Source organism: Mesoplodon densirostris, chromosome 1, assembly GCF_025265405.1.
Source record: "Mesoplodon densirostris isolate mMesDen1 chromosome 1, mMesDen1 primary haplotype, whole genome shotgun sequence".
Classification (NCBI taxonomy): domain Eukaryota; kingdom Metazoa; phylum Chordata; class Mammalia; order Artiodactyla; family Ziphiidae; genus Mesoplodon; species Mesoplodon densirostris.
This window is the reverse complement of record NC_082661.1, coordinates 170,070,496-170,083,537: the sequence shown is the minus strand read 5'-3', so window position 1 is coordinate 170,083,537 and position 13,042 is coordinate 170,070,496. Positions and strand designations below refer to the sequence as shown.

The 13,042-nt window shown below is 44.6% G+C and overlaps 1 protein-coding gene across 1 annotated transcript in view; it reads left to right on the top strand.

Moving 5' to 3' along the window:
- The window catches only part of SH2D4B (SH2 domain containing 4B), a 79,962-nt gene extending 67,537 nt beyond the window's left edge, over window positions 1-12,425 (top strand). Inside the window, exons 7-8 of the mRNA XM_060091668.1 lie at window positions 7,847-8,067; window positions 11,671-12,425. Of these exons, the coding sequence (XP_059947651.1) occupies window positions 7,847-8,067; window positions 11,671-11,763 (314 nt within the window). The 3' untranslated portion in view covers window positions 11,764-12,425. The remainder of the gene's footprint in view (window positions 1-7,846; window positions 8,068-11,670) is intronic.
- The last annotated feature ends 617 nt before the right edge of the window (window positions 12,426-13,042 follow it).

The following is a 13,042-nucleotide window of genomic DNA, read 5'->3' as shown; positions in this document are numbered from 1 at the left end:
GGGAGAAGCTCTAACAGAAATAAAAGGAGCTCATTTGGTCACTGAGGTTCAGTTCCAAGCTAACGATTTCAGGGACGGAGGTACGGAGGTGGCGGAGGGGTTGGGAACTGAATCCCGGGTCTGCTTTAGGATTTGCTAACATGTGGATTTATGGGTCCATTAGAGCAGAGTGTCTTTTGCAAGTAAGTGCCTTTCCTTTCCTGGGGCTGCCACTGGTTAGCACCGATGGAGCAAATATTGAATATTTTGATAGCGAACGTGGAGTAGTTGGTGTTTGAGAACATCTGCGTGGAATCCAGGGAGATGATTAGGCGAGGTGGCAGGAAGAATGCTCGGGAATTGTGCTCGAGGTGCAGTAACAGACAGGAGTCAGGAGCAGCTGGCTCCACTTCACAGGTGTGCTGGCTGCAAACTCCTGCCTGTGATGTTAATGTGGGGGTGATGGGAGCCTGGGCTTCTCTGCTGTGCCAGCGTACACGTTCCCTTCTGCCTGCCCCACCTTTTCACCCTCGCCTGATGCAACCGTGGGGAAGGGGGCTGCTGCCCTGTCCCCTGACCTTGGCCCTGTCTTTTTGGGCAGTGTCCCCACAGAGGGCGCTGCAGTTAGTCGGATTGCCTCTGACATCCCGAGAAGCCTTGGACACATCAGGGACCTGTGGGCCCGCTCAGGTCCAGTGCCCTGTTCCCCTTAGTCCCCATCAAGGGCCTCCATCTGTATGTTGGGATTCTGCCTCAGTTTCCAGGTTACACCTCTGTTTGCTTCTGCCGCTGACCCTGGTGAAAAGCAGGCAGAATGAAAACTTAAGGAGCGGAAACATCACCAATCCTTGGAAGCCCCTGTGTGCTTCTCACCAGGGTAGCCCTCTTCCTTCCACCAGATACGATCCCTATCCTCAGTATTTTGTCCATCATTTCTTTGCTTCATGTATTGTTTATATATTGATCTCCAAACACTAGAGTGTTTAGCTTTGTGAGTTTTTCAATTTAATATAAATGGAGCTATAGTGTATTTATTTTTCAGTGATTAGCTTGTTTCACACTTCATTAAAAAAAAATTTTTTTTTCTCATTGCATTTTCCCACTTCTGTTGTTTGGAGAACAACAGAACAACAATGCCTATCTTTTAGTGGTTAATTCAGATGATTTAACGTGCATACTTAATATATTATAAAGTTAATATATATCTTTACCCTCTTCCTAAACAAACAGATTTTTTAAACTCCAAGCACCCTTCTCTCAACTGATAAGATGTTGTCCAGTATTATAGTTCTATCTTATTCAAACCCTCAAATTACCCATTATTATTATTGTTTTGTAAGTCTATATATATTTTTATTTTTATTTTTTCACAAGGACATGATTTTAATAGTTACTTATATTAAGATGCAATGTCTGCTAAATTATAAAAATTGCTTTAAAATATATTGACTTAATTGTGCTCATTTCCTTTTCTTTATGTATTGACATTTTTCAAATATTACATATTAAAATAAATTCAAAAATGATCATTACAACATGTGGTAAATAACTTCATATCTACCTAACATTGTTCTCATTCAAATTTTAAACTAATGCTTAGCGTATTAAACTTTATTGATGAAAATACTACATTCACATATTTCATAAAACCAGAGCTAGAAGGGCCTTAGAAAATAATCACACTTGCATGAAATGCTGACAAATAATTTACATATAGTTTCTATACAGCATTCTGTTCACACCATGTATAATCTTGACTTTACCAATTATAATTATAGATACACTAATGTTGAACTTACAATTTTAATGTAAGTCAACATATATTTTTAAATTGACCTACAGTAGCCATGCTCATCATTCCTTCTAGCATCTCAGATTCTCTGTCTAGGATTATATTTCTTCTAATTGAAGTATATCCTCTAGAATTTTCTTAGTAGTCAAATCTCAAATTTTTTTTTCTGAAGGCGTCTTTATTTTCCCTTCACCTTGAAAGAGTTTCATTAAACACCATTATTTTTTTCTCTGCACTCTGAAAATATTATCTCATTGTCCTCTGGCTTCTATTGTTGCAACTGAGAAGTCAATCATCAGTTTAATTTTTTATTCTTTGCAGGTAATCTGCCTTTTCTCTCTGGTTGACAAAATGAGACATTGAGTAACTTTGTGCCATTTCACTGTTATGTGTCTTTGACTAATTCTCAGCATTCACTCTTGAAATATTCCCTCCTCTTCATTCTCCTCTCTCTTTTTTGGGATTCAGCTTATACATGTGTTAGACCTTTCATTTCATCCTCCATGTCTCTTAACCTCCTGAGACGTAGATTAAACTTATGTCACATTTATATAAATGTCCCATGGTTGTGTCATTCTTGGTCTTCACTGTGACACTTCACTCACTTACCCCTTCTTCTCTCCTTTCACCTCATCGTCACTCCTTTCTGCTCACCTAGCATCTACCCAGCCTTCAAGGTGCACTTCCCATCCCCCTTCATTGCCTCTATAAATCCTGCCCTGACTTCTACAGGCCTCATTAATTTCCTCCTTCTTGTGTCTTTCACAGCACTTGCTGTCCTCTGCATGAGATAACTTGGTGTAGAGCAAAGAGCACTGGACTTGGAGTCCGAGGACTTGAGTTCAAATTCTGGCTCCACCACTTAATAGCTCTGTGACCTTGGGTAAGTCACTTCTCTTGCTGACCTTCAGTGTCCTCAGCTATGAACAGACAATGGTAGCGTTGTTAGGAAGGCTAAATGAGATGAGGGCCACTGAGTCCCCAGATACTGCCCAGTGCTGGCTTTGATAGAAGGCTTCTCATGTGACCCTTGGTGTATCCTTTTGCCTTTCTGCTTCAAAACAGAAACCACTTCTGGTAGACTAGTGGCTTGGGAGCTGGATACCAATGTCACAACTGTGGAAATGGAGCTGTGAAGCAACACTTAGGTGAAAAAGCCCTCAGTGAGTTGAAATCCCTGGCTTGTATGACTCCAATCCATACCTTTCAATCCATTTTCCACCCTTGAACATTCTCACATTCTTCTGTTTAGGAAAAATCAGTAGTTCCCCATTGCCCTCAGAATTAAGTCCATAATCCTTTTTAATGGTATGGAGAGTACCTTGGGGCCTGACCCTTGCCAGCCTCTATACATCATGCCACTGCCCAGGTCCTACTTTTTTAAAAAATTAATTAATTAATTAATTTTTGGCTGCGCTGCGCAGCTTGCGGGATCTTAGTTCCCCAACCAGGGATTGAACTGGTGCCCTCAGCAGTGAAAGTGCAGAGACCTAACCACTGGACTGCCAGGGAATTCCCCCCAGCTCCTACTTTAGCCCTCCCTCCAGCCACAAAGAATCGTGTGCTCATTCCTTTTGCAAACTGCCCTCCTTTCCTTGCCTCTCTGTTTTAACCTCTCTGTTTTCAGTCTAACTGGCGCTTCCACCCCTGGGCTCCAGGGCTGGGTGCGTCGCCTCCCTGAGCCCACACCCTATAGCCTTTATCGCCACTGGTTACAGCGAGCACCACCCCTCCCCCACCCGCCCTTAAAAAAATTCTGCTAATCTTGATTTCAGTCCAGAATCAGAGATGCCGGAAGGCAGGAATTGTTTCTCATTTAATACTGACTCCCAGGTGCCCAGCATGGGACCTGGTTCCTAGAGAGTTCTTGATGAATATTTATTGAAGGGAGGAAGGAAAAAGGAAAAAAGGAAGGAAGGAAAGAAAGTGTTTCTGGAAAAACTACATTTCCTGTTGTCTGGGGGTGAGAATTGGCTCAGAAAGAACGTGTAGCTGCATACTCCAATAATCATTCCAGAGCAACTTACCCTGGAACATCGTCTGGTAAGGCCATCTCCCTCAGCAGAAGACCCTAGTCATTAGCAGAGTTAGAAAGTTTCCATGATCCCAGTGGTGCGCTCACTCCCCAGCCAGAAGTGGTGAGGTGAGGCCCTCCCCTCTTTCCTTGGCCAGGAGGTTGTAGAGTATTTCAGAGGGGAGGTGGGATGGGATGGGATATGATTAATGCTAATTCCTAGTACACTTGGCTTCGAGGTGATCCAGAAGAGAGAGAGCGATGGAGAGCAGAGTGAACGGGGCAGGAAAACGTAACAGCCTCGCCTCACCATCATCCTACACGGCCCTCAGCCACCAATTAATTCTCTTAGGAGTCAGGTTTTCTGTGAAATTCTTTGCCATCCTGAACTATGAGGCTGTATCACCTTTGGTCTTGGGCCAAATTACAATTTTGATTCCCAGGTAGGTATCAAAGACGAGGCAGGGTTCACAGATGCTTACTATTTGAGATACCTGGAGAGTCTCCCAGGAATATCCCAGGCTGGGGCCCAGGGACCCAAGTGGTCCCCTTCAGAGGAAGTCAACTTCAGCAGCCTCTGTTTGAGAGGACTGTGTGTGCGGGGTGTGGGCAGCACAGCTTGGCAGTACTGTGACCATTGCTGCTACCAGCTCAGGGTAACACCCAACACTAGCATGTGTGTAGTGTATTCAGTGTATCCAGTGCAAATGAGTTACATTGTATCGGGTAGTCATTATGTTCTCAGGCACGTTCACATGTGTGATAAGCACATTCATGCCTTTACGTAATGAATTCTCAAACAACCGTATGATGTAGGTGTTATAATCAGCACCACTTAATAGATGAGGTCACTGAACTGGGTTTCAGAGGGGCTTAAGTGACCTGCCCAAGGCCACCTATTGATCAAGTCCTTGAGCTGTGATTTTAGTCCATGTGCATGATCACTGCTCCAAACAAGCCCCCAACATTCCAGGCACTTGGAATACAAAGATAAGATTTCTGTGTCTGTTGAGGTCTTCCAGAAGCAGAAGTCCAAGAGCTTTACTGGAGGAAATGTGTGTGAAGGGTAAAGGGGAGACAGAGCAGGACAGATGGGGAGAGTCTTCTGAACATGGTACAGGTCTGACACCTGTGAAGGAGCAGAGGGAAGGAAGGACAGCTGATTGGGAGGAAGAGCCTGATACGGGAGTGCAGCTCAGAGAACATCTTGGTCAGGCTGACGGGAAGCTCTGGAGGAAAGACTGCTTGCTAGAGGAGTCCCACGTTGGGTAGGCATGGGAGCTCTGGTACCCCCTGGGCTCCGTCATAGTACCCCTTGTCCGAGTCAGGCACACAGTACCTCCTGTGCACAGTGGATCCTGAAGGACCAGCAGCTGGAGGCTGTCAGCTCACCAGCACTGCTGCTCCTTGAAGCAGGGTCTCTCTGTAAGGGAGGCTGAGCAGAACACTCCCACGGCCATCACAGGCTCTGTCCTTGAGCTATTCCCAGCCACTTACTAATATACCGTAGAGTTTGGACAGAAGATTATAAAAGAACAAAGGTGGGATGTTCTAGCAGCCTCCTGGGATAAAAATGATTTCCTGACGAGGTTAAGCAACTTGGACACTGAATAAAGGGAAGCCAAGGGGGCTAGTTTGGGGGAGAACGGATTGAAATACAGAAAAGTGAGCTTAGCCATTTTGGCCCAGAGAGGCAACTTTTTCTAGTTCAACCACCCAGAGGGACATCTTTTTCTAACCCACACAAAGGTGGAGTGTAGGTGACCAGCAGCCTGTGATTCCTGGGAGAAAAGAGGAATCCTTCAATGAGGATTCAGGGTCAGCTGGGACAAATCGGGCATTCAGAGCCTGGTGTCCGTTGTTCCTGAGCCAGACTCTGCCAGACGGAGGTCAGTGGGAAGCCCTTCAAGGGTTTTAGATGGCAGAGATGCATGGCATTGTCATTTTGGGGTTACTGGTCACTTTTGCATATTAAAAAGTCAAGTCATATTTAAGTTTGTTCAGTCTCCCGCCCATTGTAACACTCCCCTCCTCTCCAACTCCCAAGTCTAGGCTGGGCTTCAGCTTGAGGTACTTGGAGTTGGGACAGAGGTGACATCTTCTGGTCCTTCTTCCTCGCAGCCCTTGGCTCAGTCCCTGTTCCCCCTTACTTACCTCCTTGCCCTAGACACCTTTAGGGTCTAGGTCCTCTGGTATTGGGCCAGGGAGGTGGGTGAGGGACAGTGCTGAGTCTTCTGACAAATCCTGGGCATGCCCTTTCGGTTGGTCCTCTTTTGGCTGTCCCTGCTTCTCTGGCTGAACCCACCAAGGCCATCCAAGGAGCATCCTCCCTCCTGCATGGTATGTATGTGTGATTCTTCGGGCACCCTGTGGTGGGAGTGCTTCCCACCCTCTTCTCTCCTTCTGTCTCCCTGTTTTTCTGCTTATACAGCCTGGTTGGGGAGCGGGTGGCTGGCTTGATTGCCTCTTGATAAGTCCTGGGCAAGGAGGAAAGAGGTGGCCCCCATTTGTGTTGGCTGTCTTAAAAGGGGGACATGTGACAGTGTGGTTGCTTCTGTGTCCTCTGCTTTGGGCACAAGGAAGTCCTGCCACACCTCCTGTTAAGTAGGAAAGATATGGGAAGGGAGTGTCCCTACAGTGAAGCATGGCAATGGCACCAGGGGTGCAGTGGGGGGAAGTCACAGCGTGCAGTGCCTTCAGGGTCATGGTGACGAGCAGCCCATCTGCTTTCTACCCTCTGCTATGTGACTGGCAATAAATAATCCCCTGAATGAATGTAGATGGTAAACAAGTGGGTGTGTAAGAGGACATTGTGTTGCAATTTACCTTTCCCCCAAATAACAGATGAGAGCTGGAGCCCACATTTCTATAGCTCTTCTGTTTATGAAATTATTTTCAATTCTTGGTCTCACTTGACAGTCGTAATGTGCCCTTCAAGTAGGTAGGTTAAGATTGTCACTTAAACGTCAAAGGACACTGGGGAAGTTGAGGGCTTGGCTGAAGGTCCCATGCACAGGTGAGGGCAGAGGTGGGCAGGTCATCTAGGTCTCCTGACTCCCCCTCCTTTTCCCACCGCTGCCCCCTCTAGAGCCTGACCTACCAGACCCATGGCCTCTCGTTCACTCCCTAGAGGAGAATGGCTCCCGAAGAGCCTTTTGGGGGATTGACCCTGATGTACAAACACCTCCAAGGCCAGACCTGACTCTCCTACTGTGGTGAAACGGCATTGTGTAGGACAGCAGAACCTGAGAATGTTTCGTTCTTTGAGCTGAAGTGGAGCTTAATTTTGTGCCCCTATTAAGAAACTGTTTGCCTGGTGTCCACAGGTAGACAGAGGAAGTCTTTTTACTTCTTAAGAGGAAATACTGTTTTCAGCTGCTCACCCATGGGTACCAAAGAGATAACCGAGGCAGTAATCATAAGTCATTCTGGTCTGGTCATTAAAGCAGTCCTCTTAAGGCTCTCCACAGGGTAATTCTTTTTTTTTTTTTTTTTTTTTTTGCGGTATGTGGGCCTCTCACTGTTGTGGCCTCTCCCGTTGCGGAGCACAGGCTCCGGACACGCAGGCTCAACGGCCATAGCTCATGGGCCAAGCTGCTCTGCGGCATGTGGGATCCTCCCAGACCAGGGCACGAACCCGTGTCCCCTGCATCGGCAGGCGGACTCTCAACCACTGCGCCACCAGGGAAGCCCACAGGGCAATTCTTGTTGACTTGTATTTGTAATCGATAGATGCTATAATTCCAGCTCATTACTAATTCTTTGCTTACCCAATTTTACCCAATTAATCCAAATTAGTGTGGCTTAATTTGGGGGAAAGCGTGCTAAATTGGGGTCCAAGTAGCAACTCTGCCCCCAGGCTCACTGCTAGTTGCTCTGGGCCAAGGTGTCTCCTCAGTAGAATAAGTCAAGTGCTGGACAGCTCCTGAGGCCCCTCCCTTCTCTAAACCTTTGACCAAGGCTGAGGGGCAGGAATGATCTGGGGAGGGTAGCTGGCTGGGGAAGGGGTTGCAGAATCTGCTGATTTTTTTTTTTCTTTTTCTTTTTTTAAAAAAAAACAGGAATTATCAGCCGAGAAGATGCCGAAGATCTCCTTGAGAATATGACTGAGGGTGCATTTCTGGTCCGGGTCAGTGAGAAAATCTGGGGTTACACCCTCTCCTACCGCCTGCAGAAAGGGTTCAAGCATTTTCTTGTGGATGCCTCTGGGGATTTTTACAGCTTCTTGGGTGTGGACCCCAATCGCCATGCAACGCTCACGGATCTCATTGATTTCCACAAGGTATCCCTCTTAGGGGTGCTGATGGGGGTGGGCAGGGAGAGGCAGGCTGTGGGCATTCTAAGAGGTGGGGATGGAGAGTGAGCAAGCAGCCCCAGAAGGTCCTTAGGGTCACAGGGATCTAGACCATGCTGGTAGAAGAGACAAGAGGTTGCCTAGACCAGGCTCTGGGGCCACTGCTCTTCTCTGGCTGACCCTCTACTCATGTGGGCACCTCCAACCCCCGTCTCCAAGACGCTTCTCACCTTGAGTACGTGAGCGCTGCCTACTGTCCACACTTAGGGGCTGGTTGACCTGCCTTCTGTCCCAGCCCATGTCTCACCCCCAGCTTTTTCCAGGGTGTCCCTCTTGAGGACATTCTAGGCAGGCCTTCAACAGCTTCGTCAAGTTAGCTGAAGCTGGGCAGGCAACGCTGTGGTTAGAGAAGCTTTTCAGTTACAATGCCTCTTGTTCCAACTATAGCTTTGCCACTTAGTGTGTGTGTGACCTCAGGTAGCTTCCTTAGTCTCACTGAGCTTTAGTTTGCTAACCGGGCAAATGGATGTAAATAATACTTAACTCAGATCCTGTGAGTGTTAAATGGGGGGTGTACATACAGCGCCCTGTTTAACTGTGAAGTGGTAGGCATGTTCTTGTTTTCCACAACTCTTTTTGTTATTTGTTCCCCTGTCATGGACCTCACATTGTGAAAGATGTTTTCTTCCCAACGATGTATATAAAAAGAAACAACTTTTGTGTTAACGTGGCTGTTGGCATTAGTAATAACTGGGAGAAAGCCAGAGGTGGAGCTCAGTGACCCGGAAGGGTGGGGCTCAGGATTCCGGGAGACAGAGCTGTGGCAGCTCAGGGGTCCCCCATCTCCCCGAGCTTTGCAGGCATAGAAATGTTCACAGAATTACTTGACCGCCTCACTGGGCTTTTGCTATAATAGAGACTCTTGGATTTGTATTACTTTTTCTTCATGGATGTCCCCAGGGCTCTAGGGCAGCTCTTAACTTGAACTTATAAGTAAAGCACATAGAAAACCACCCAATTACAAATACCTAGATGCTATGAGGAGAGGACTGCTCAGAAAACTAGGCTACCCAGGATCAAGGCAGATTTCTACTTGCATCAGGAAGAGCCTTCTAACAACTACAGGAAAGAGGAAGGAGGGGTGTGTGGATATTGGTACCTTCTCTGTGTCGATCGCTGTGCCTGTTACTCTCATCCATGTTCTCATTTAATCTTCATCATGACTCTGGGAGGGAGGCATGTTAGTCCCATTTCATAGATCAGGAAACCAAGGTCAGGGAGTTTGAGTAACTTGTCCAAGTTTTCATGGCTGGTACCAGCTAGATCCACGAGATAAGCCCCAGGCTGTCTGCGTCTAAAGCTTATGCTTGTTCCTCTAAGCCACGTTGTGTGCTCTCTCTGTCCAATACAAGCGGCTTTGAGCAGTGATGATCTCCTTGTCCCTGGAAGGGTGAATGTCCGTCTCTCAGAGATGCTATGGACAGGTTCCTGCATAGGAAGGCTAGACCAGATGTCTTTGGAGGTCTTTACCCTCTCCCAAATGTAGGGTCTGAGGCTGGCAACTGAGTTTCTAACACTAAAGAGAGATCTTGTCTATGCCCCTGTGTAGATCTGGTGGTCAACTTTTATAAATTAACATTTTAATTACACAATTAATTTATGATTACATTCTAAGAAAAATCAAATACAGCACAAAGCGAAAGTCTTGTTCATTTCAAACCCCTATTTTTATCCTCCATCTTGAATTACCAGTCTGCTGTATCCCTATCCAGGTATTTCCTGGACATTAATGTAGAAATTTATGTACATGAATTTTTTTGTTATGTATATAACAAAATGTATGTCCATAGTTTTATTATTTTTCACACAAATTGGATAATCCTTTACCAAGAGCTTAGCCATTGGATTTTTAAAAATTTGCTTAATATATCATAGAATGTATTTTTTGAAAGCATGGTCCCTGAAATCGGGCTGCCAAGTTTTAAATTCCAACTTCATTACTGTGTGTGACTTTGGGCAACTATTCAAATTTGGGACCTTAGTTTCCTCCTCAGTAAGGTAGGTTTAAGAATAGTACTCACCTCTCAGGGTCACTGGGAGGTTTCAATAAGATATCACTATGTAAAGCACTAAAACAATATACCTGACATTTGTAAGCTATCAGGACATGCTGGCTGTTATTGAAATACGTCTATGGGATCTTTTCATGTCCATGCATGCACCGCATCCTTGGTATGGATGTATCTTACAGTTTCGTTCTCCATCCTCCTCTTGCTTGTCACTTATGTAGCTTCCAGGTTTTCGTGATCACAAACAGTGCTGCAGAGACCTGCCTGCATGTGTCACTTTGGGCACATGTGCAAGTCTTTCTCTAGGATGGATCCCTCAAACTGGAATTGCTGGATAGAAGACTAAGCACATTTTATTTTGAAAAGATCTGCCAGATTGCCCTCCAGAAATGTAGCGCCAATTCATGCTTCTTCCAAAACTATATGAGGCTGTTTCCCCACACTGCTGCCAATACTGGGATTATCAGTCATTTTAATTTTTTCCCATAAGATGGGCAGTGTATCTCACTGTTGTTTAGCTTATATTCCTCTGATTACCACTGATGCTGAGGATTTTTTCATATGTTTAATGGCCACTTGGATTTCTTCTGCGAATTGTCTGTTAATGTCTTTCATCCATTTTTCTACTTAGATGTCTCTTTCTTATTGATGTGTCAATTCTTCTGGCGACTAAATTGCTTTTTAGTTACATCCATTCTGCTCTCCAGGTCTCCTACTGAAAATTTTTTTTTAACTTAAATGGGCATCCCTTTCATTTCCAGGTTTTTTAACTGGTTCTTTTATTTTATAATAGTCCATTCTTGTTTCATGGATGATTTATCTTCTTATTCCAGTGAGGAGATTAATACGCATCTCTTAAAGACTCTGTTTGTTTTATAAACCTGGTATTTTCTTGGGAGTCATTTCGATTGTTGAGTTTGGCATCTTTCTTTTATGGTTATGATCTTCCTTAAATGTTTATAAATTTGGGGCTTTGAGGGGATCTTTGAACTTTGAAATTCCTGTTTATTCATCCATGGATATAGTCCCTGTTTCCCAAATCCAGTCTGTTCATGAAATGAGGGACAGAATTGACAGTGAGTAGTTCATCTTTGGGTGTGGAGATGTCTGAACTAGTTGGATCTCTTTGGTTTCCCAAGGAACTGCGTGCCTCTCCTCACTTCCTGACCTGCCTGAGGCAAAGACCTCTGCCACCTGGAGTTCCCCAGCCTGTCCCACTGACACTTGTTCTTGCCCCTGCCCCACATTCACTCCTCTGACAATCTCATCCTGTATTGCCTTTGGTTTTCAAGTATCCTGCAACATTTTTGCTCTGTTGGTGGTCCTCCTTCTTATTTTCTCATGCTTTTATGGATTTATTTCTTTTTAAAAGCAAATTTTTCCCTGCCATTTCTATAAATTTGAATGCAGAGGAGGCAGATACATATTCTTAGTCTTTCTATCTTGAAATGATCTCTCTCTGGTGGACCTTTATTTCCTTTCTTTGATTATAAGTGAATTTTCCTTTTTTTTTTCCTTTTAGGAGGAGATTATCACTGTTTCAGGGGGAGAGTTGCTGCAGGAGCCCTGTGGACAGAGGGACAGCCCACCAGACTACCATCTGTTGTTTGAATGATATTTTTCCTCCTTCTCAATTGGACTCCATGGGGCATCCTATTTTTGAACTCAAGAACTTCCCAGCTCAAATTCTTATGGCCTTCTGGAAGATCCACCACCATCCAGAGGGACAAGTAGATTAGTATATTTCAAGGAATATGAAAATATATGGTGTATGTGCTGCTGGTTCCTGACCCAGTGCCCAGGACAGAAATTGCTAATAGCTGGTGCAACTCTTCTCTGAAAAATTTAGATACAACCTCAGAAGATGAAGCCTTTTTGTCATGGCTGCCCTAAACTGAATTCCTAGAATACAAGGATCATGTTTTAATTATACAAATAATTCCGGTGCCGAACTCTGAATTTAACATATGGTAGACATTCAATAAATGTTTGTTGAATGACTGCACTTCTTCTGAACATTTTCCAACACTCATCAGCAACGATTTCTAGTAAGTTATTTTCTATTCGTCACTGTTTATAAAGTCATAGAGATTAGAGAAGAAATATTGTAAAGGATTTATATGGAAGGCATATATACTGTGTTTTAAATGATATTCATCGTCACTCTCATTGATATTATCATTGGAATTACCTAAGGCTTCTGAGCCCCAGCTTCAGAAGAGATGACTGATACTGCCCTGCCTTCGTATTTCCCTCTTCTTCTGCCATCCCACCTCTGTCTTGGAATCATATCTTGGCCCTGGTTTTGCAATATTGCGGCAGTAGTTTCATGTATTCCTACAGATATGCTTAAGCCCCAGGGGGAATTATAAATTCAAGAATGGCTTGTAGACATCTGATAAGGCCTTTGCTTTCTAGGTTGTGGTCCTGTTTATGCAGGTTACTCAAATGATTACCTCTGCCTTCCTACTTCTTTTGATTTTGATTCTACTGTCCATTTATACTGAGTGTGTTCTTCATATTAACAAGAAGACTCTCCCAGTAACTCAATAACTTTCAGCGATGGTGTCTATTTGTGCATACTCATATTTTACATTTACAGATTATATATATATATATAAAATATATATTTGTATATGGCATGTTATCATGGGATTATTTTAGGCTCTAGAATCAAGAAGACTTGGGTTCAAATCTCACCCTGAAACTGACTAGCATAATAATGCTGGCAGCATTGTATGTGGTGGGAGTAAAAGGATGAATGTACTCTGTGGCCATCAATGAACTGGTTACCTTACTTGATAGTTGTATCAAGCATCTCATGTTCTACTCCACCCCTTCCTGTTCCTCAGATCACCTTGGCCACTTGTTTCACTCCGGTTGCCACCGCTGAA